General features: G+C 31.6%; 2 protein-coding genes across 2 annotated transcripts in view; both read left to right on the top strand.

Annotated features, from left to right (window-relative positions):
• The window catches only part of LOC135963611 (uncharacterized), a 45,823-nt gene extending 35,592 nt beyond the window's left edge, over positions 1-10,231 (top strand). The window contains exons 2-3 of the mRNA XM_065515540.1: positions 9,402-10,176; positions 10,226-10,231. Of these exons, the coding sequence (XP_065371612.1) occupies positions 9,402-10,176; positions 10,226-10,231 (781 nt within the window). The remainder of the gene's footprint in view (positions 1-9,401; positions 10,177-10,225) is intronic.
• Positions 10,232-10,264: 33 nt separating this feature from the next.
• The window catches only part of Teh1 (tipE homolog 1), a 40,439-nt gene continuing 26,082 nt past the window's right edge, over positions 10,265-24,621 (top strand). Inside the window, exon 1 of the mRNA XM_065515551.1 lies at positions 10,265-11,255. Coding sequence (XP_065371623.1) covers positions 10,486-11,255 — 770 coding nt within the window. The 5' untranslated portion in view covers positions 10,265-10,485. The remainder of the gene's footprint in view (positions 11,256-24,621) is intronic.

The raw sequence follows: 24,621 nt of genomic DNA on the forward strand, positions 1-24,621 counted from the left end.
ATTAAGTGAAAATTTTAATTTTTTGTTAGATATACATAAAATTGAATAGTTAATGATCTTCTCTCGATTGATTGAATTTTGAAACAATTTCGAAATTGAAACAAAAAATATAATACAGCAAATTTTTTTGTATTAAAAAAATCATGAAAAATTGAAAGCGGTAGAAATTGTTCAGGTTTATGACTTTTTCGCAAAGTCACATTTAGTAGGAAGAATATAAGATATTGATGAGAAATATCCATTGATTTGTTTCCAATTTATTTACAATTAAGTGAATTCGATAATTTTCACAAAATTCTACTTTTCTGTATGATATACATAAAATTGAGTAGTAAATGTTCTTCTTTCGATTGATTGAATTTTGAAAACATTTACATATATATTGCGTTTTAATCGGCTCAGTAGTTTCGGAGTTATAACAACAAATTGAAGTAAAAAATATATTTTTTAGGTGAAAATAGCAAATTTTTTTGTTTTAAAAAAATCATGAAAAATCGAAATCGGCAAAAATTTTCCAGATTTATTGATTTTTCTCTAAGCCACATCTAATAGGAACAAAATAAAATATTGATCATAAATATCGATTGATTATTTTTTCAATTCATTCACAAATAAATGAAATCGCACATTTTCACAAATTTTAGTTTTTTGTATGATATACATAAAATTGTGCAGTTAATGTTCTTCTTTTGATGGATTGAATTTTAAAAACATTTTCCGCATGCTATGTACAAATTTTTACAATTCTTTTCCAACACATACATATATTGCGATTCAATCGGCTCTGTAGTTTCGGAGTTATAATAACAAATTGAAGCAAAAAATATATTTTTTTACGTGAAAATACCAAATTTTTTTTTGTTTTACAAAATTAAAATTTACATATTTATTGCTTTTTCGCAAAGCCATATTTAATATAACCAAAATAAGATATTGATCATAAATATCGATTGATTATTTCTTCAATTTATTCACAATTAAGTAAATTAGCACATTTTCAAAAATTTTTAGTTTTTTTGTTTGATATACATAAATGTTTCATAAACATTTTCCCCATGCTATGTACAAATTTTCACATATATATTGCGTTTCAATCGTCTCAGTAGTTTTTTCATGAAAATATCAAATTTTTTTTTTTAAAAATCATGAAAAATCGAAAACGGCAAAAAATTTTCAGATTTATTGGTGTATCGCAAATCCACATTTAATATTAACAAAAGATTGAAAAGAAAAGATATTGAGAATCCCACAATTCCCAAAAAAAAACTTTTCAAAAATCCCAAAAATTGTATTTTTTAGATTATTGACTCTGCAAAATATTTAAGAACAAATTGGGACATAGAAAGTAGGTTTAAATTTTTTGAAAGCAGATATAGATTAGAGAAAATGTTGTCTAAAATTTAAATTTATTTAAAAAATAGGTCTACTTCTGAAGGCTCTGACCATGCATTAATAAGAATTTTGATATTATTTTACTTCTATAGAATTTCCCAAAATGTTGTCTGTCAGCAGGATATAAATACATTATTTATGTTTTTATTATTTTCTGTATAATTTAAAATTAACGTAAGTTCTTTTTTCAGAAAAAAAAGATGGCGGAAAAACTACTTTTTTATTATACCCTTCACCTTCGTGAGAAGGGTATATAAGTTTGTCATTCCGTTTGTAATTTCTACATTTTTCATTTCCGACCCTATGAAGTATATATATTCTGGATCCTTATAGATAGCGGAGTCGATTAAGCCATGTCCGTCTGCCTGTCTGTCTGTTGAAATCAATTTTCTGAAGACCCCAGATATCTTCGGGAACCAAATCTTCAATAATTCTGTCAGACATGCTTTCGAGAAGTTTGCTATTTAAAATCAGCAAAATCGGTCCATAAATAACGGAGATATGAGCAAAAAACCGGGACAACCTCGATTTTTGATCTACATATATCTGGATTACTAAGTCATTAATATAGACAATATGGATATCTAATAATAGATATTTCAATGTCCATTGTAACGATGTAGATAAAGCTATAGTAAGTTGGACCTACAATGGGTCAAAATCGGGAAAAATATTTTTAAACCCAAATTTTTTTTTCATCAAAAAAATTTTTTTTACAAAAAAAAAAAAATTAAAAACTAAAAAAAAAATTTGGAAAAAACGTTTTTTAAAAAAAATTAAAAAACAATTTCAAAAAAAAATTTTTTTTAAAAAAATTAAATTTTGTTTGCCTAAAAATATTTAAAAAAAATTATTTTAAAGTATAATTTGGTGAAGGGTATATAAGAATCGGCACAGCCGAATATAGCTCTCTTACTTGTTTTTCTTTTAATTCGATTGCACATAACTCTTGACTCAGCAGAGGTTTTTAAACAATCTCTTCTAGTAGATTCCAATATATAAAAATCTTTCAAATCCATGCAAAATTGTCTTTCAAGGTCTCTCGGCTTCTATTCGTATGGTACCAAATTTCCCAGATTTTGGATGAATCTTGGCTGGCCTATTTTCCGTGTCAAAATCACTACTTCTGAAGCCAACAAACCATCTCTCGCACGTTGAAACCGATAGAACACATTCACCATAAGCTTTGTTGAGCAGTCGGTAGGCTTCAGCGGTTTTTTTTTCAAATGAAACAAAGCAAACAAAACTTCCCGCATATGACGCTTTGTTGTCATAAAATTCTACATTTTCGAAGCAACAAAAAACTTTGTTTTTTACACTATAATTTTCTATAACTAATTGAGAATAAATGACAGATATGTACCCTTCAAAATGACATATAAGTTTTTAAAAACAAAAACCGCGTTTAAAAGATACGCCATCTTTGATAAATTCCGAATTTTTTAATTGACCCTACAGTGCAGCAAGATAGACTGAGTGATGACTGAAGTATCTTCTTATCCTGTTTTGTTATAAAACAAAAATTATAAAACCTATATTGCACTCAAATGTCTTCATAATAGAAAAATATATCTTTGACATTTTCTTAATACGCCCGCTGAGTGTTACCATCAGCGGCAATGGAAAGAATATGGGGTACTTAAATACAAATATTTCATCAGCACCTGTTGACTACAAACATACATAATGACAGGCCATTTAAAATGTACTAAATGTAATTTATTATGTACTCCCATCTCCATAAGAACAACACAAAGTTGAAAAGTATTTTATTTTCGTCCACTCGACACAACAATTTGCATTTTTTTATAATTTGTTTATAATTTTCCTTAATAAATCGCTGTTCGCTGTTCGCTGTTCGCTTTTTTTTTTTTTTTTTGTACAACATGTAATAAATACAACTACAACAACTATTAATTTTATTATTAAATTTATTGATTTTCTTTCTAGATTTTTTTCTTTCTTACTATTTATAATTTCATTCAACTATTTGTGCAAAAAGAAATATTTCATTTTCTTCAGCACACATTTATAAAAATAGAAGGAACACAACAACAGCTACAGCTACAACTACAACAAAATTTAAATTGTTTTTGTTGTTATTTCTACTTTAAAATGTACACATTTGAAATTTGAAAAAGGAAAAACGAAAAACCAGCATGGATTTTTTCCTTTGTTTTTGCAAAAAACCAAAAAAAAAAAACAGAAACAGAAACAGGCACTAAAAGAAAAATCATAAATAATATATACCACCCACTATAGTTTGTTGTTTTTGTTTTTATTCGTTCTTTTTTTTAAGGTTACAGTCAATAAGGGCAAATGACTTATAATAAATTGACTTGTTTTTGTTAAAACTGAGTGAAACTCATTTTCTCTAATAAAACAAACAGATATAGAGCGAGAGAGCGAGAGAGAACACAAACAAATTTACGGTTATACTCATTTACTGTTAAAATCCTTTTGTATTTGCCGATTTTCGTTGCATATTTTCAGGAAAACATTTTATTATACATAGAGAATTAACAAAAGAGAGTGAGAGAGACTAGTGGAAAACCTGTTAAAAAACAATGTTGAACATACATACTTTGAAATATTTGAAAGAAAACACATTGGAACAAGTAAAAAGAAAGAAAGAAAAAAAAGTATTAAATGGCCTGATTTTAAACTAACCTACATCAACATACAACAAAATGGGACTACTCAATGAATTAATGTAGGCCTTTAATGTTGTTGTTGTTGCTGTTGTTGTTGTTATTGTTGCATGAAAAGCAAAACTACTTATACACAGAAAAATGGCCAGCATACAAAAAGGCCAGTGTGGATAACAATTTGTTTAAGAAGGGAATAGTTTATGAATGGATACAGGAAAAAACAAAATTATGGAAATTATATACAATACCCCCAGGGCCCACTGCACAGTGCGACAGAATTAACTTATTTTGGAAATAAAGGTGCCATTTCAAACTGGCTGATCGCGGCAGCCATCTTGCGGAAAGTTTTTTCTTACCCTAGTGATCATTCAAAATTGAAAGCAAGAAGCCATGTGAGGTCGCTATGACTTCCACAATCTCTCGCACTTTTAAATCTCTGATCGACCAACACCACATCGAAATTTTTTTAATTGATTTGGTTGTAGAGACCTCAACTGGGCTTCAAGAATGATCGGCATCTTCCATGCTTGTAAGGCAACAAAAAAAGTTGATGGTGCAGAGTTCCCATAGTTAGCTTAGTCTTCGTTTGAGTAATGTTTGTTTTTTTCCGAAAAAACAATGCTTAATAATCAGATGAAATTCACATTTTTCCAATATATTATCAAGTCGCGAGGTAGTCCGCTAACATTGGCTGTTAAACACAAACAAAATTACGTATCTTGTTCTCGTTAAAGTGATTTAAAAGGAATTTTAAATCTGATTTAAAATGATTTTTTAAAATTTTTATTTGTGTAGGAGTAAATCATTTCTGAAAAAAATTTATATTTCTGGAAGACATTTGTATGGGGGTTAGGTGAAATGATGAACCTATTTCAGCCAGTTTCAATAGGCTTTGTTGTTGGGTCGAACGCAAAATGTATGTGCCAAATTTTATCGAAATATCTTAACTTTGTATGCGACCTGAACTTTGCATACAAAGTGTTCGTGGACATCCAGGATTCTTTTTAGAAATTCGAACAATTCGAGTTTCGTACTTTTTTAAAACATATATGTATCTACTTGAACACATGAACATAGATTTGAATCATTTGAGACTGGGGTTCTATAAGTCGATTGTTCGAACAATCGACTTTTTGCTGAAAAATTTCAAAATCGAATAGCATCAATAAATATAGAAACCATAGATAATTATACCTAGAGACGATACACTCCGATTTGTCAAACAAAAATACAACTAATAATATGTTTGATACAACAACAAAACACAATGACTAGCATGTATTTTGTTGTTGCAAGAGATATGTTTTGACAACAGACTTATGTTTTTGACAATTACGTCTCGTCTCTATGTTACCCTATGGTAGAAACTACGTATTTTTATACCATCCATCTCCATAGAGAGGAGAGTATATTGGGTTAGTGCTGATGTTTGTAACATGCAAAAATATTGTCCCAACACCCACATAAAAATATACCAATCCGCTCAAGATCACTTAAGCGATGTCCGTGTCCGTCCGTCTATCCATGTAAACCCTGCAATCAAACTACAGATCGCAATTGTCAAAGATAATTCGACAAAATATGGCAGTAACTGTTCTACACTGGTGCATAGTCCTATAAACGCACACTACTTTTTTTAGAAAGATTGTAAAAATTAAAGCAGAACATATTTAGGGGGCTACAAATTTGTTTATTAAATTAGTTAAGACTTCACTTAAAATATTGTTTACAAAAAAATTCATTTGTACTTTATTTATTTTTACTTAATTTTCGAGATTAACAGCCATTTTTAAGGGTATTTTCCTATAAACGCACTTTAATTTATGGGCCACTGTAGCATTATTAATAATGTGTGGATGATCCTTTGTTTCAAAAATATATTCTGGCATTGATTCCACTAATTTTTTAAGCAGATTGGAATCAATTTCCTCCCAGACTTGTTTAATTCTTAGTTTCAGCTCTGTCACAGTCATTATGCTTTCATTTTGGGCATTATTTGCATAAACTTTACGGGCCATGTATCCCCACAGCTCTCCATTGGGTTTAAGTCTGAACTACAAGCCGGCCAGTCCAACAGAGGAATTATGTTTTCATTAAACCAAGATTTCGATTGCTTAGAAACATGGATTGCAGCATTATCTTGTTGGAATATGCAATCTTCATCCATTTTTTCATCCATAAATGAGAGAAGAGCATCTTCCAACAGTTCGTTATAAATCGCACTATTCATTTTTGTCGTAACAAAACATATTTTCGACTTGCCAACTGCAGAAAACGCTGCCCAAACCATAAGACTGCCACCACCGAAATTACGTTTTGATATCCGAACATCGTTTGATCTCAAATCGTGCCAATAGCATGAGTATGAGTCAGGACCGTCTAAATTAAATTTTTTTTCGTCAGAGAAAATTACTTTTTTCCACTCATCTGTCCATTTCATATATTTTCTTGCGAATTTTAGACGATTTTCTTTATGGTGCTTTTTTAGCATTGGTTTACATTTCGGTTTTTTCCATTTTATGTTTTCATCGTTTCGTAAAATGTGTGCAACGTGTTTGGAAGTCACTGGAAGATTCAATTTATTCTTTATTTATGTGGAATTCAATTTGTTGCGGGTTGCTTCTTGTTTTATTGGATTAAGTTGTTAGTTTTGTATTTCGCTTTGTAGGTTTGCGAACTCCATAATTTTGATCTTTCTTCAAGAAATTTCGCACTACACTTTCCGATCGATCGATTTTACGTTCAATTTCTCTATTGGAACATCCTTGGTCGTGAACAAATTTAATTTTAATCTTTTCTTGATCTGACAAAAAAGTTCCCTTGGGCATCTTTAAAAGTGATGAAATTTATTGATTCAAATAGAAAAAGTTGCGTTTATACGAATCTTCCACTTAAAATAACACCAAGATCATTTGATCGCATAATTAAGGCAAACAACAAGAATAAGAAAAAAACTTGTTTACTTTCAAAAAGTATAGTTAAGTTGTCTCTCATTAAAAACGTTAATTTTTTCTTTTGGATGAGAATAACATAAATACAGAAAAAACTTAGGTGCGTTTATAGGAATATGCACCAGTGTATTTCCCCAAGGACAAAGCCTATTGAATTTGGTTAGAATCGGTCCATTACAATACAAATAAGTTATATATATTCAAAAGTCATGTCAACAATTTTTATAATAATCGGTACATAATTAGTCACAGCTCCCATATAAATTTTTAAAGTACTGGGTGTATGATTTCAAGTGGCCGGGTTGACCGACTATACTCTTTTACTTGTTTACACTAAGATATGGTATAAAGTTGAAAATATTCGAAAAGTCAAAAAATGTCGATTAAAATAAAAAAGAAAGTTTGATAAGTCGACTTTTTAAAAATTTAAAAGCTCGTCAAGTTGACTTATAGCCTGCCAGGCCATGTACTAAAAATTTGAAACATGGTATCGAATCGAGTTGATGTATTTTGGTGTTGAAATCAAAATTTCGATAGGACAGAAATTAACATTATTTTTTTAATTTTTTTGTTTAAATTTTTTAATTTAAAAAAAATTATTTTATGTAATTTTGAAAAATTCACCGTATTTTATGAAAAAAATATTTTTCTTGTGAAAAAATGCTTTCAAATTTTTATTAAAAGTCATAAAATAAAATGTGATTACGGTGTCGTACTTTTACACCCTATTGTGTATACAATAATATAAACTGTAAAAACGACTAGTTTTGATCACCATTTTTTAAATGGCCTTCGTTTACAGCTGCCAACACTGATATGCATTGATGTTAAGGGAAATTATGAATGAATTCAATTTATTTTTGAATTCATTTATAAATTATAAATTTTGTGTGAAAATTTAAAAAAAAACTGTTAGAAATTAGAAACAATTGTTATATAGTTTTTTTTTGGTAATTTTTGAAATTAAATAAAAGAATAAAAAAACCTTTACTAAGCATTATTGTTTTCCATTAACACTTTTTAATTTAACATAAACAAATTTTAAAAATAATTAAATGTTTTCCATCTTTTCAGCAAACACAATTAAGCACCTCCCAACATGCTAAAGGCAGATAATGTGAAAATATATAAAAAACATAAAATTTGCAAAGTGAAACAGTTTTAAATTTTCTACTATAAATAATATTAAATAAATTAAAATTTAAATAATTAATATAAACAATTTTTTATACTTAAACTAAATAATTTTTATAATAACTAAAAAACACCCTAACAAAATCTAATAATTTTGTAAATAATGTAACAAAGAACAAAAAAAATAGAAAATAAAAAAAGCTATTTCAAACAATTTTCACTCAACCTTTAAACAGCTGTAAAGAAGAAAAAAAACCTGTGCAAAACGAAAAGAAATTATACATAAAAATTGTGGAGCAAACAGCGAAACAAAAACAAAATCTTTCATTATCACTAGGCCACCCATATAAAATAAAGTGAAATTAAAGGAAAATAATATAAAAAGGGAGACAAGGATTAAAGCAAATTCAACTCTCGCTAAAATACACTGAAATCAGCTGATTTGCCTTTAATAAAATAAATAACAACAACAAAAATAACAACATATGTGAAATAAACAGCTCCCTAAAAGTATACTCCTAAAATACTCAAAGAGTACGCAGAAAAAAGAGCAAGCGCTATGAAGGGTCAGAGATAGAGAGAGATAATATATAAATAGTAAAAGTAAAAGCAAATAAATTCAAACAAAGTGCGGGTGTAAAAAGTAATAAAAAAAACCAAACGTTATGCTAAATAAATTTAAAATAACTCATTTAACTCTCTTCTCAAACATCTCACTGTCACTCTCACTGTCTAATACTCTCTCTCTAACTATTGCTAATAAACGGTGTGTGTCTGTTGAGTGTAGTAGAAAATAAAAGAAAAGTGTATAGAAAAAAAATAAGAAAATAAATAAATAAAATCCAAATACAAAAATACATACGCGAGAGTGCATTTCCGTTATGAAAACGTAACAGAGCAGCCATTAAGCTCGTAACGTTAATGTATCAGTAGTCGTGTTATTATCTTAGTGCAATGTTGTGATTTTAAGTGTACAGAAGAGAGCAAGAAGGAACCAAAATTTATTCACCAGAACCTACACAAAGATTTCACATTACACTCTTGTTAAAGCTGCTTGAGGAAAACCAAAAAAAAAAAAAAATAATTGAAATCAAGGAAATTTAAAAAAAGTGTTCAAAATTAGTTTCATTACAAATCTCTAGCAAAAAAAGAAAGAAAGAAAATTTTTCAATTTCTAATTTATCTCAAATGTTATTTAGTTTGTTTAATTGAGAGAAAGAGAGAAAAAAAGTTAGAAAATAAAAATTAAAAACGCCGAACAAATTTTGTATAGTTTTTATTTCCTTAACAAAAATTTCAACACTGGCAACATACAAGCCTCAAAAAATATTAAAAACGACGACGTCGTTTGCGTCTCAGACGCTACGGCTGCCACTGCTGCTCATCGTATTGTTTCCCGTGCAGCCGGCAGCAATAACGTCGTCGTCGTCGTCTCCGCCGCCGCTAATCAGACGGCCAACGAAAGCAACAACATCAGCATCAACACCACAGCTACAGCCACTACCAATACTACTAACGCCAGCATCATTTCCACTTCGGCAGCCATTCACAGACAACAAGAACAGCAACCAACTGAAAACGACGACGACATTGTCAACAACAGCAACATTAATATTACATCTGGCTCTCAGAACGTTTATACGAACACGAAAATTTCCACCTCGAATTCGAACTCGAATTCCAACGTTGTCATTTCTACCACACTACCCTACTCGGAGTCGTGTACATCTACCACCCCTCTGTGTGGTGGCCTCAGTACTTCGAAAACTACTTCAACCATTTCATCATCAATTGATACGACTGTTACATCTCCCAGCCTGCAGCTGAAAACTGTTATCAACACCACCCCCTCTACAGACGCTGTTAGCAACGTTGTGAGCTCACCACCATTAGCATCATCCTCATCATCAGCAGCAGCAGCAAAACTACAATCACCTCCATTACCACAGACATCATTCCACAAATCCTCTTCACCACTTGATAAACAACCACCTCAATCATCATCACCATTAACATCTGAGCCCTACAAGACGACTGTAGCAACAACGGCAACAACAACAGCAGCTGTTGTTGTTATCGGTTGCTCAACGTGTGAAGCCTTAAAACGAAAACAGCAACATCAACAACAATATTTAGGAAAAACTACTCCCACTACAACGAGTTGTTCTCAGACGACGTTCGCTTACACGACTGCTTGCAGAGGCTGTGCTGCTGTTGCAGCTGCATCCACATCACACAACGTAACAACAGCAGCAGCTTCGGCTGCTGCCACTGTTAATAGTGCTACTGATACTGCTGCCGCTGCTAGTGCTGGTGCTGGTGCCTATAATAATCGCCCTGTGTGCACGGACAATAATATGAGGAGTGGCAGTTCGGAATTACTACTCGAGCAGCAACAACAAGAGTTACGGTTACGTAAATTACGAGAACTGGCTCCAAAAAAGAAAAATGGAAATCGGCGCTATCGTTCGTGGCGCGAACGTGCCAGTTTTTATGGTACCTCCACTCTTGCCTTCTTTTCGGTGACCGCCGGTGCATCTCTATTGTTCCTCGTTCCCCTCTACGTCGATCCGGCGATATCAACCCTAAGTCACGACTTTATCGATTCCCCCACATTGTGCACGACTACGCGACGCGAAGATCTTGTCGGCATTTTCAATTGTTCGTGGAGCTCATGTCGCGAGGGCTGCACCTCCGATCTATACAAGTGTGTTCATATCTATGTGACGTTTATCGAAGAAAACATAACGATACCAGAAAACATGACCGACTACACGAACTACACGGCCGATTGGACGCAATCGGAGGAGGCCACCCTCCTAGTGAATATCAAAGGGTGCGGCTATCCGCCCACGGTCACGTGTAAAACATTCAATGCCTTTTACGGTGTCGAGGGTGCCATCTATCCGTGCTATTATTCGCGTAAAAACAAAACGGTCGTCCTCACGTCCTACAATCACGACGATCAGGTCAACTATATAATACATTTTTTTGCAGTGCCATTTGTGATAACACTGATCTCATCGATAGCTTTGTGTATTTGGCACTGTGACTGCCGTTGTAAAAAGGATCGAAGCCATCGACGCAATCGGCCACAGTGTCGAAGGCCACGCATAGAAAATCTAAGGTGAGTTGGAAATTTATTATTAAACAGATGTACATATGTATCTCTGCATGAATGCAGGCATCTCTATCTCTCTCTACACCCGAGTAGAGAAAAGGTGTGTGAAACTTTGTGCGAAATTAATAAACAAACAATGAAAAGCAGAGATAAAAAAACAAAAAACAAAGAAACAGGATAAAATTCTTTTGTTTAATCTTGTTGTTTATCTTTTCTGTTCATTTTTTTCTTTTGGAGTTTTTTTATTTTGGTGTTTTGTTTATGTTTTAGCTGTTTATCCCCTGCCAGCCTTTTGCCCTCTCCGATACTCGTTAATGTTTGTGGGTGTTCGTGTTGTTGTTGTTATTGTCATTACTCTCAGGTTGTTTGTTGTTTTCATTGCTAATGAAATGTTGCATTAAGTCAATGCAATTTAAGTGTGTTTGTTTGTGTGTTTGCATGAGTGAGCCAATGTTTTTTTTTGGAATTGTTGTTGTGTTTTAGTACCTTCCCTTTTTTGCTGTAGGAGAGTGTTGAAAGCCATCTTAGCAAAATTGTTGTTTTGATAAGAGTAAATGTGTTTATGTTATTGTTGGCTTTCTACTGCATATATATACAAACACATATTTAAACGCAAAGTGTGTGTATGTTTGTGTAGGAAGCATGTTTCTTCATTAAAATCAAGATTAAAGGTGTGTTTATAGTTATAGCAGTGTTTTGTTTATGTAAAATAATTAAATTTGCTAAAAAGCAGTTACCGGAAAGCAGGAAACAGTTATTTTTGAATATTTAAAGAAAAATGGAAGCACGTGTAAAAATCACAGAATATCTATCGTTTTGAGCAATAATAAAAGTCTTAAAGCTACATTCTAAAAAATGCATGTAAATTTACTACTATAAAGTTAGTAAGTTTTCATGTAAAAGCCTCGCAAACTGTTCAATCTGTGCATTTTTACACTCTCGCAAATGAAATGTCAAAAAATGTATGGAAATTCGTTTGCACAACTCCGATAAGTTTGCGCGACAATTTAGACTCGCAAACTTGAATTTATTGTGCATTTGATGAATCAGCTGCTTTTGTTTACTTTTATTTATAAGAAATAAAAATCAAATAAAATATAAAAATTTTGTGCATGAAAATTGTGTAACTTTGGAACAGAATGATTGTATTAAATGACATTGTGTATGAAAACATTAACCAACAGCTAGAACATAAACAAAGTCCTCCAAACTATGTATACCACCGTTTGTTCCAAAGATTTAACTTTCATTCAACATTTTAAAATTAAAATTTATACAATTTGAAAAAAAATTATTAAAGCTTTTGTTGAATTTATGTATTTTTATTTGACAAATATAAATTTTCTGTATAAACTTGCACAAAATTGAAAAGGTGGGTTCATGAAACATGTCGCGCAAATTTGCCCATTTGCACAAATGGGAAACTTAAGCGTTTAAATGAGTACCCTTAATATGTTTGATAAAGTTAATACTTGTATGTTATAAATATTTTTCCAAAAAATTTTTCAAAACAAAAACAAAACATTAATAAAAAAAATTACGACATACGATACAACTCTACGACACCAATTGTGAATTGGGCAAATATAAATATCATTATTAATGAATAACACTGTATGTAATTTTTTGAGTCTGGGAAATATAATCATATACGGACACCACTACATGATAAAAGACCAAAAAAAGACCCGTATTTACCAGTATTTCCCAAAGTCATGCACTTTTTTCATGAGCCTCCAAATATTTGGAGCTCGGTGTCATTTTTGAAAAAAAGTGATAATTTTCTCAGGCTCATATCTTGCAAACAGTTCGGAATTTTGATTTACTGTCTGAGGCAAAGTGGTAGCCCTTGCCATAAATAACAAAAATATAAAATCTTAAAAAACGTTATCTTCAAGACCAAAATAGCAAAAAATTTAGAAATATTTTTTTAAAGCTACCTAAAAGTATGCTTTAGTTTAAAATAATTTAATAGTTTAGGGCCCAAAACACTTAATTCCTTTAGTTTTTTCTTACTAACTTATTGACCTACCTAAACGGTGTTAAGAATCATTCCTATGAAGTTTATATGTTCCAGAAAGTTGTTTATTGAGATCTTAAGTACATATTTGTAGTATATTCTTTCTTTGAATTTTGAACGGTTTGCTACCTACATATATACAGGGGAAAGAAGGCAAAAAATCGATTTTTTTTTAATTTTTTTGCGATTTTGAAGATGAAAGGGAATGGATTATAATCCATTAATGGCTTTAGAATTTAGGAGGAAATAATGACTTGGCTTTCTGATATATTTTACCTATAAACAATAGCTGATGCATGAGACATGCAGTCTTTAACTGTGACTTGTGTTCATCTGATCATCTTAATTTTGGAGATCTTTTGCCACCCAACTTTCTATCTCTCCTTATGTTAATTTATTGGAGTAAATAATGCTAAGATAAATGTAGTTAATGCCTAGTTTGTGGAAAATCTCTATCAATGGATGTTTACGTGACATAAGCAAATCTATATTTATGATTCATAACATAATAATTTTGTAAATTTTGATTCGGCCTTTAAATTTAAATAAGATTCGTTTGAAAAGTATAGAACATAACTTCGTGCAAATATCCGCCGTGGTTTCGCTGGATGGCGCGCATGGCTCTGACGCAAAAATTTTACCGATGTCATGGGTTATGTTGGTTAGTGGCTAATTCCCACAAGAACAAATCTAACAGAGTTAAATCGGTGGCCAGTGAACATGCCCTCAAATCGCTAGTGCCAAATATCCAATGTGGCATACGCAGCGTCGTCCTGTTGAAACCACATATCGTTGGTATCCATATCATTCAGAAATATGAACCTATGACTACAGAATGTAACAATTTATCAACCCTAGTGAAATTTTAATGCCTGGTCTGATTTTTTTTTTACAGTGGGTCAACTGAAAAAAATGTTGAAAGTTAATGTCTGAGAGAATTCTTATTGTCAGAGTTATATTATGGAATTTTATGGGGATAATTTTTGTGGAAGATCTTAGGGGTCAATTTGACACTTTTTTCGAGAAAATAAAAAAGTCCTTACAAAAAGGACATTTAAGAATTAAAATATTCTACAAAAATGTTTCCGGAAAATTTCAAAGATTCAAAAGTTGTAAGTAAAGCTCTTTACGGTTAATTAGATAAATTACACGCAACATTGGGTCTCACATGTTTTTAAAAAATCCCCAAAATCCCAGTATGGTCTGTAGACCTCCTTAAGGAGGTCTACAAAAAGCATGCATACATATGTATCTCTTTTAGTTCAAGAGATATTTAGGTTTATTAATTTATTTTTTTAATTCTGATCGATTTTTTGTTTTTTTAGATATGGCGGGCCTACAGAGGTTAAATTTTTTCTTTTTAAATATCGTCAGTATTTGTGATGAAATTTTGAATACAATAAAAATAACTTTCTAATAGTTATCTCGTACATATAAAAAGTTACATGCATCAAAAGTTGGAACATTTTTACGTTTTATCCCAAAAAAGGCCTATATTTTTTCTTTTGTAGAAACAAATTTTCTTCAGGACTATATGAAATTTGTATATGATCTGAAAAGAGAACCTAATGCAAAGGCATGTAAAATAAAACTTGACTCACTTAAGTGGATCTGGTCGCCACTTTGGTTTGAGTAAAAAATTCTAAAGAGGCAAAGCACCGATCCTCGATCCATTCTTTTATAGCCCTATATCTTATTTAAATACGTACAATGTTATTTTACTATCACACAATAAATGACATCGCAGTAGGGTCTTTTTTAAAAAACATAGTTTTTTGGAACACATTTTCCCCGTATTAGGAATTTTGGTATTTAAAAATAAAAAGTGTCAAAAATTATAATTCTATTGATTTAAGGACATTTGGATCTACACTATTTCCAAATTTTGTTGCAATATCGTTAACCGTTAAAATTTTACATTAATTCAAATTTTATATTTTTGTTCATGAGATAAATGACGTCCGAAAAATTCATAAAATTATTTCACTTCACTAAACTATTAAGCTTCAAGTCCTAAGGTTTTCAACAATATCAACTACTTACACAAAAAGCTTATATTTATTTACTAGGAGCTCCACAAACTTTGCTCCCTTTTGAAAAATTTTAAAATTTTTTTAAACATTCCAAAATGTGTTTTGGAAAAAACGTAAAAAATACGGCCATTTTTTAATGGTCCAACTTTGGTATATAACTGTTAGCAAGTTGTTTTTACAGTATTCGAAAATGTTTGTAGAATATTTTAATCCTTAAATATCCTTTTTGAATGGACTTTTTTTGATTTTCTCGAAAAAAGGGTCAAATTGACCCCTATGGAGAGGAGCTAGAGGGTTAAGATCTTCCACAAAAATTATCCCCATAAAATTCCACAATACAACTCTGACAATTAGAATTCCCTTAGACATTAACTTACAACAATTTTTTCAGTTAGTATACTCCTCCCTTCGACCAAAAAATTAAAACTTTGACTCACTATAACAAAAAATTCAGACCAGCTGCACTATAAATTTATTCTACAAAAATTATCTACTCAATATGCCCTTTCAGAATTATAGGGTCGCTATTCTGTTCCAAAAATGCTGTTTGACAGTGTAATTAATTTTGTGAAAATTTTGTGAAAAACCACTATTGTTATAACAAAAGGCTAACCAATGTAGTTATCTAGTATTTTCTCCCCAACTGTTAACCATTTCCAGATGTATACAGACTTATATGCGGTATTAAGTAGCATAGAGGGATTGTAAGTATATTCCCATGTACATACAAAATATACAATTTTTTTTGTATGCGTTGATGATAAAATTTTCATTTTGTGGTTTTAGTCAACATTTGCAGCAAAGATCTATACCACTACAATAACAACTATTTACACAAAACAACAACAAAAAATCAATTAAGTTAGAGTTGGTTTTTTTCTTTGTGTTCAAACTAAATGTTGTTGTACGAACGACGAAAAAGTCTTGAAAAGAAAAGAGGTTAAGAACTTTTACCAAATATTTGCTCGAGCAGCAGAAAACTTTAAACCTATAGTAGAAACACAAAACAAAAAAATACGAGTAATATTAGTTTTAGTTTAGAAAATACCAATTAAATTAAAGTTATTTTAATTTTAAAAACAAACTTTGTATTTTAAGCAAAACAGAGAAAAAAAACAGAAAAAATAGAAAATACACTAACAAGTAGAACAAATGCAAATGTTGTAAACGAATTTCTGGGTAGTGTTTTCCTTTTATTAAAACTGTCAATCTACTAAAGGAAAAGTATGTACATAAATTACATTTTCAAGTTTTTTTCTTTGGAAATTAAGTATTAGCTAGCTGTAAGTTTCTTTTGAATTAAAACTTGAAGAAAATAATCGTATAGTGACAATTAACCCATTAATGACCAGCGGCAATTTAAGTTGTAAGCGTGCTAATTCTATCAAAACTAATAGTAGTCGAGAGGGGCACGGTCCACACTGGTTCAAGGGCGGCATTAATTAATTTTTTTTATGACTTCTGATCTACCTGATTTTTTCACAGTTTGTAATAAATAATCTAGTTATCATGTACCAAAAATATTAGGCTTATATATTTATTACTTTTTTGTCCAGAGACATTCAAAGGTGACCTAAGTAAATGCGTTTGAAATGACCGTATTATATATGCTACCTTTTATCGCTTCATGCTGTTAAAATATTCTTGTAATGACACTATAATGATTTTTTTTATAGAATTGGATGTTATAAATGATATATATGCAAATAAAAAAAATTTTAAAAATTAATAAAAAAATTGTACTACTATAAATTGTCCAAAAATATTTATTTTCTCCAACTTCTATGGATTGTACCTATTGATCTCCAACGACCTCTAGCCTGAGACTTATATCGAATTAAAGCCTGAAGTCTCAGCTAACGATTTATTAAAAATTCAGCTGCCCGTTTTTGCCCCTAAGCAATTCCGGTACAAAAAACAAAAAAAAAGTTAGGAAAAATTTGCTTCACAAGCATATTATTGCGAATGCAATAACAGCTTTTTTTAAAAAAATAATTCGGTATCTCGGGAACTATTGGAGATATTATTACGAAATTTCACATGCTTGGAGCAGAGGTGTTTTCGAGTTGATTCGTAGTTCTTCAGCTTCCTTCGGGTAATGGGGGCCGGTACGTGGCCCCTCAAATTTGGTCGCCTCGGGTCTCAAATTTTTAAAAAAATCTCCAAAAATCCATTTATGATTCGAATGAGCTGAAATTTAAAATATAAATAGTACTTGAGAAGATCTACTAAAAATACGCTTAGATTTGTATATTATCTATATTAGTTGAAGAGATATTTAGGTTTATTGATTTATTTTTTTTAATTTTGATCGATCTTGTGTTGGTTTTTTAGATATGGCGGGCCAACGGAGGGTCAAATTTTTTTTAATAACGTCAGCTATATTGGCGATAAAATTCTAAATAAAATAAAGATAACTTGGAGACAGTTATGTCGTTCCTATAAAAAGTTACATGCATCCAAAGTTAGAAAATGTAAAAATTAAAAAAAAATATAATATGGTGATTTTCCATGAAGAAAAATATAAAATTTGAATTAATGTAAAATTTTAACGGTTAAAGATATCATAACAAAATTTGGAACTGATATAGACTCAAATGTCCTTAAATCAATGGCAGTATAATTTTTGACATTTTTTATTTTTAAATACCGAAATTCCTGAAACGGGGAAAATGTGTTCCAAAAACTCAGTTTTTTTTTTAGAAAACTGCCTACTGTGACGTTATTTACCGTGTGATAGTAAAAAAAAACTTTGATAGTATTTAAGAAACATATAGGGCTATACAAATAGGGGGCTATTTCGAGGATCGATGCTTTGCCTTTTTAAAAATTTTTGCTCAAACCAAATTTTTTTTTTTTTAAATTGGTCAAGTTTGGATAGATCTAGGGAGTGTCATGTCCGCTTATGTGAGTCAAATTTTAGTTTACACTCTTTTCCATTAAGTTCTCTTTCCGGGTCATATACAAATTGTATATAGTTCCGAAGAACATTTTTTTCTACAAAAGAAAAAATATATGCACTTTTTTGGTAAAAAACGTAAAAAATACGGTCTTTTTACATGTTCCAAATTTGGATGAGTGTAAGTTTTTATAGGGACGACAGGACTCTTAGCAAGTTGTTTGTATTTTATTTAGAATTTTATCGCCAATATAGCTGATTTTGTTTACAAAAATTTCAATAAACCTAAATATCTCTTCAACTAATAGAGATAACCTACACATGTATGCGTATTTTTAGTAGATCTTCTCAAGGACTATTTATATTTTAAATTTCAGCTCATTCGGATCATAAATGGATTTTTGGCGATTTTTTTAAAAATTTAAGACCCGAGGTGACCAAATTTGAGGGGCCACGTACTGGCCCCCATTAACCCTAGGAAGCTGAACAACTGCAAATCATCTCGAAAACACCTCAGCTCCAATCATGTGAAATTTCGTAATAATATCTCTAATAGTTCCCGAGATATCGAATTATTGCCAAAAAAATACGTTTCTGAACCACTGTGCGGTCTAGACTATCAGATAAAACTTCCCCCAATAGACTAGACGATAGTGTACTGGACTATAAATCTGGGGTTTGCGGGTTCGATTCTCGCCACAGAATCTGGGTGTATCTGCAGACAAGCAAAATGCTTTGCGGTTTGTGTTTGTTTTTTAAAAAAAAAAAATATTTTATTATCGTCTGGATGTATATTCTGGTTGTTTTCGGCAAATGCTTGTTTTAACCGAATCAGTTGCATTAGGTTTAGGTTCCATGTGATAGTCTGGCCAAATTTCAGCAGCTCATAATAGATAGGACCCTTTTGTTCCCACCAAATAAAGAGAATTACCTTAGAGCCATGAATATTTGGCTTTGGTGTTGATTCGACTGGTTGGGTTGGGCTTTACGTACGATCTCTAACGTTTCAGGTTATCGTAATTCGGTGCAAGCATTTCAGACATACAGCCAGCCAGACGGACAAACGGACGGACGGACATCGTGGGCGTTAGACTAACATTTTTTTGGTGTTACAAACATAAGCACCAATGCCTCTATGATGGTGTAGGGTATAAATACAAACATAAATATCGAACAGATGTTTACCAATCGGGTTTAATAGTGCGTGTAATGAATATTTAATTCAAATGTAAATAAATATTAATCATACGCAACAGGACCTGAACATTTTATTCAGCCAATAAACTAAATACGAAGATAAAAATGATAATTGTAATAAACATAAAATAATTTAATAGACAAAACGTGATACACAATCAATGGCAAAGTATACAAGTGTTTGGATTTTGAGAAACAAAAATATTTAAAAGAAATTGCATGAACAGAAAGCAAAAGGATTTTGTTACAAAAATGTTTCTTAAAAATAAAGTTTTACCAAGTGTACCAATGTCAATCTTATATATATAGAAAAGTTATGTTACTGAGTGAGTGTCTGACGGATTCAACATCGACCCCCCAAAACACCAAAAGGTAGAGACATGAAATTTCAACTATTAGTTCCTCTCTCCCTATGTATATCCACTAAGAGCGGATTTATAGAAATCCTCTCTTAGTCGGTAATCTTATATCTAATAAACTAATACAGAAACAAACAAAATTTAAAATGTATCTCCATCTACTTAAAAAATTAGCAGACAGCAGTTTGGAACTTTTTTGAATTCGAACGAAATGCTCTGGTTATTTTTATACCCTACACCACCATAGTGGGGAGGGTATTATGCGTTTGTGCAGATGTTTGTAGTCTAACACCCACCTTAAAGTATACCGATCGACTTAGAATCACTTTCTGAGTCGATTAAACGATGTCCGTCCGTCTGGTTGGCTGGCTGGCTGTCCATGTAAACCTTGTGCGCAGAGTACAGGTCGCAATTTTGAAGATATTTCGCTCAAATTTGGTACATATTATTTCTTCGGCCCAAGGACCAAGCCTATTGAAACTGGCTGAAATCGGTCCATTATTTCACCTAGCCCCCATACAAATGTCCTTCCGAAATTGGACTTTATCGGTCATAAATGTTTAATTTATAAACGTATCTCCACAAATTGCGCTCCAAATAAGTTTTATATATACACAATTCATGTCACCAAATTTTGTTACGATCGGTCCATAATTAGTCATAGCTCCCATATAGACCCGCTTCCGAAAATCACTTTAACGTGCATAAATCGCTTAAATCGCAACATATCAAACTTTCATATAGACACAAATCACACGACCTTCAACCTGACGACCTGAAATTCAACGACCTGAAATTCATGGTGATCGGTCCATAATTGGTCATAGCCCCCATATGAGCCCCACTTCCGAAAATCACTTAAAAATACAAATTATTGAAATTTTAAAAGAAAAATGTTTTTACTCTTTTACTTAGTGTAGGGTATTATATGGTCGGGCTTGACCGACCATACTTTCTTACTTGTTTTTGGCTACTTATGTAGCCTTTAAACCATAGTCTCGCAAATAGAGGCATTAAATCTTTGTATTCTGGACAATACTAGCGAGAATCTATTTTTTAAATTGTTTAAACTTGTCAAAAAAAAAAGAATATAAATTTGGTACTTTTGGAAAATGGTACAAATGGTATTTATTTTTGGTACTTTCTTCATAAAATAGGTTTTTCTTTAAATTGAACAAGACCTTTTATGAGCTCCTAATATAATATTGAGTGTATAAAGTAAAAATGCGAGATTTTTTCAAATTTTTGGCTTTATTTTGAAACATTTGTACAATATAAATTTATTTAAGCTATGACCTTTTCACATCTTTCTGGCAACATATGAATTCCGAGCCAAAAAAAACTGTTCATCTTTTGAGGCCAAGAACGAATCAAGCCAATTTCGGATACTCTGTTCTGAAGCGTATTCCAGAGAGAGAGAGTTCTGCTTCGATACAAATAAGTAGTAGTTGGACGGGACACGTTCTGGACTATAAAGCAGGTGAGGCAAAGCTTCCCTCCCATTTCATTCTAAATACTGTTTAACAGGTATTACAATATGTGGCCAAACATTGTCATGATGTAATATTACGGCTTCATGTATGGCCGCATATTCTAGGCGTTTTTCGGCCAAACGAATCAGTTGTGTTCGGTACGGGTTCCCTATGATAGTTTGGTGAGATTTCAGCAGCTCATAATAGATAGGAACCAAATACGCATTCGCGACATGGATATTTGGCTTTTGTGTCGATTCGGCTGTTTGGGCGGGCTTCACATATGATCTCTTATGCTTTGGGTTATCATAACGGATCTATTTTTAATCGCAAGTAATGATTCGGTACAAGCAGCATTTCAGACATACAAAATCATCTTAAAAGGTCTCTTGGTGTCAATTCGTATGGTATCCAGTTTTCCTACTTTTGGATGAATCCTGCTGCTTGCAAACATATGGAAATTGCTGATTGAGCAGCTCGAAATGATTCCGCAAACTCTCGTTGATTTTGACAAAAGAACTGCTCATCTTTTGACGCCAAGAAAGAAGCCGATACTCTGTTCCAATGTGAAGCGTATCCCAGAGAGAGCGTTCTGCATCGATCGAAACAAATGGTAGCCGGAGGCAAGGGTCTGGACTATAAATCGGGTAAAGAAAATCTTCCCAACTACTTCATTTTAAATACTCTTTAATGTATTTATAGACGGCAATACTGAGTATTAATATTTGTCAAAAACTCAAGTATCATAATACAATTTCATCGTCTAAACAAAATTTGTATTAGATTTTCAAAAAATAAGAAAGATTTTTTTAATTTACGGTCTGTATTCAAAATTTATTTAAAACAATTCAAAAACTTTTTATTTTCATATGTATCGGGTATGTATTTTTAAATACAAATAAGGCAAACAAAAATGTCAAGAAAATATAAAATAAAAATAAAGTTTTTCAGAAAAATATCAATCAACAAAGAAATAAAATAATTGAAATAGTATCGTATATTTTCCGCCAATACTCGCTTCAAACGAATCGGTTGTGTACGTTTTCTGTGATGGTCTGGGCAGATTTCAGCAGCTCATAATATTAAGATCCCATTTGATGAATATTTAGCTTTGGTATTGATTCGGCTGGTTGGCCGGGCTTCACATACGATCTTTTACGCTTTGGGTTATCGTAATCTATCAATTTTTCATCGCTGGTATTGGTTCGATGCAAAAATGGTTTCTTTTTTTATAGCGTTCAAGCAGTATTTAAGACATACAAAATCGTCTTTCAAGGTCCCCAGCTTCAATTCGTATGGTACCCATTTTCCCTGCTTTTGGATGAATCTTGCTGCTTGCAAACGTTTTGGAATTGCTGGTTGAGTAACTCCCAATGATTTTGCAAGTTCTCGTTGAGATTGACAAACAATTTTGATCCTCCAATTCTTGGTCTTCAAACTTGTTTGGCTGGCCTGGGCGATCTTTGACTTCTGTGTCAGAAATCACCACTTCTGAACCGCACAAACCATTTTTCGCACATTGAAACCGATTGAACACATTCATCATAATCTGCGTTGAGCAATCAGTGTGCTTCAGCGGCACTTGCTTCGATATTATAGAAGCGAAAAAAAACTTGGTTGTTTACACTATAATGTTCAATAACTAAGTGAGAATAAATGACAATTTTGAATTGGCAGTGCTTTGCTTATTAAATCAAAAATTAAGTAAAAATGTTAATTAAAATTTGAAAAAATTAAGGAAAATTCTGCACAATTTCTCGGGATTCAAAATTTTGAGGAATTTCACGTGAAAAACTTTACTTATAATTTATTAAAAACAATAACCGCATTCAAAAGATACGCTACCTATTCTAACTATCGTAGTTTTAAGTCGTACACCCAATAACATATAGTACATTTGTTTGAAAATTTTTTTTTCAAGAAAGGGTAACAAATCAAGGTAGTCACCTTATTTTTGCTTATAGCTAAGCCATTTGTGGGCTTCGGGAAGTTGATTTCAACAGACAGACAGACATACATGGCTATAGCGATTCTGCTATTTACAACGATCCAGAATATGGTCTCCGCAAATGAAAAATGTAGAAATTACAAACCATGACAATCTTATGTATATTGTATACATCCTTGCCACTCATGGTGAAGGGTATATAAATAAATTGTATTTAAATTAAAAATCTACAACTGTCATATCTGTAAAATAGATACTTTCATAACAATCAAACCAACAGCAGTGCGTATGATTTATATTTGGACAATTTTGTTAATTTAAATAAAATTTATCATACGCATCGTGTTTCATTTCTCATTTATTTTTTGTTATTTTTCTGTTTTTAAAAATTTCCAAAAAATTTAACAGTATTTGACATATTTATGTCAAGTTTTATTTATTAAATGGTCTTTATGTTGATGGCATTTTTATGCGAGTTTAATTTATGGTGGCCCACCCCCACCCTCATTGGTTGCTGTATCATTGGTGAGTTGCTGCTGTTGCTGTGCGTATGATTAATATTTGTACATTTATTAAATATTCATTACACGCACTATTAAACAATCATTTATTTTGAAAATTTGTTAGAGCATTTATTTTCTTAATACATATCTATCTATTTGTTTGTTTTATTTTTAACATGTGGCAATTAAAATTATTGTGTTGAGTGGCATTATTTGTTACCGGCATTTTTACCATTACACAGTGCAACACGAAAAAAATAACCATATACAGACACCACTGCGTGATAAAAGACCAAAAAAAAGACCCATGTCTCCCAGTTTTACCCAAAGTCATGTACCTTTTTGTTATGGGCCCCCAATGATTTGGGCCCTCGGTGTCATTTTTGCAAATAAGTGATCATTTTCTCAGGCTCATATCTTGCAAACAGTTTGGAATTTTGATTTACTCTCTGAGGCAAAGTTGTAGCCCTTGTCATAAAGAACAAATATTGTCATCAAGATCAAAATCGCAAAAAACTTTAAAAAATTCGATTTTTTTTGCCTTTTTTCCTCTGTTCAGATCCATAGGTAGCAAACCGTTCAAAATTCAAGGAGACAATCAACTACAAAGATGTACATAAGATCTCAATAAACAACTTTCTAGAGCATATGAACTTCCTAGGAAAGATTCTTAACACCGTTTAGGTAGGTCAATAAAATTTATTAAAAAAAACTAAAGAAATTAAGTGTTTTGGGCCATGAACTGTTGAATTATTATAAACTAAACCATACTTGTAGGCAGCTTAAAAAAATTTATTTCGATTTTTTTTGCTTGTGATTTTGATTGTGAAAACTTAAAATCAACTTTAGCACCTATTATAGGGTTAATAAGGGCTATAGGTTAAGCCTGTTGTCAAAATACATATCTATTTAATTTTTTTCACTTTAAATATGTTTGGTCT

This window comes from Calliphora vicina, chromosome 1 (genome assembly GCF_958450345.1).
Source record: "Calliphora vicina chromosome 1, idCalVici1.1, whole genome shotgun sequence".
Taxonomy (NCBI): Eukaryota; Metazoa; Arthropoda; class Insecta; order Diptera; family Calliphoridae; genus Calliphora; species Calliphora vicina.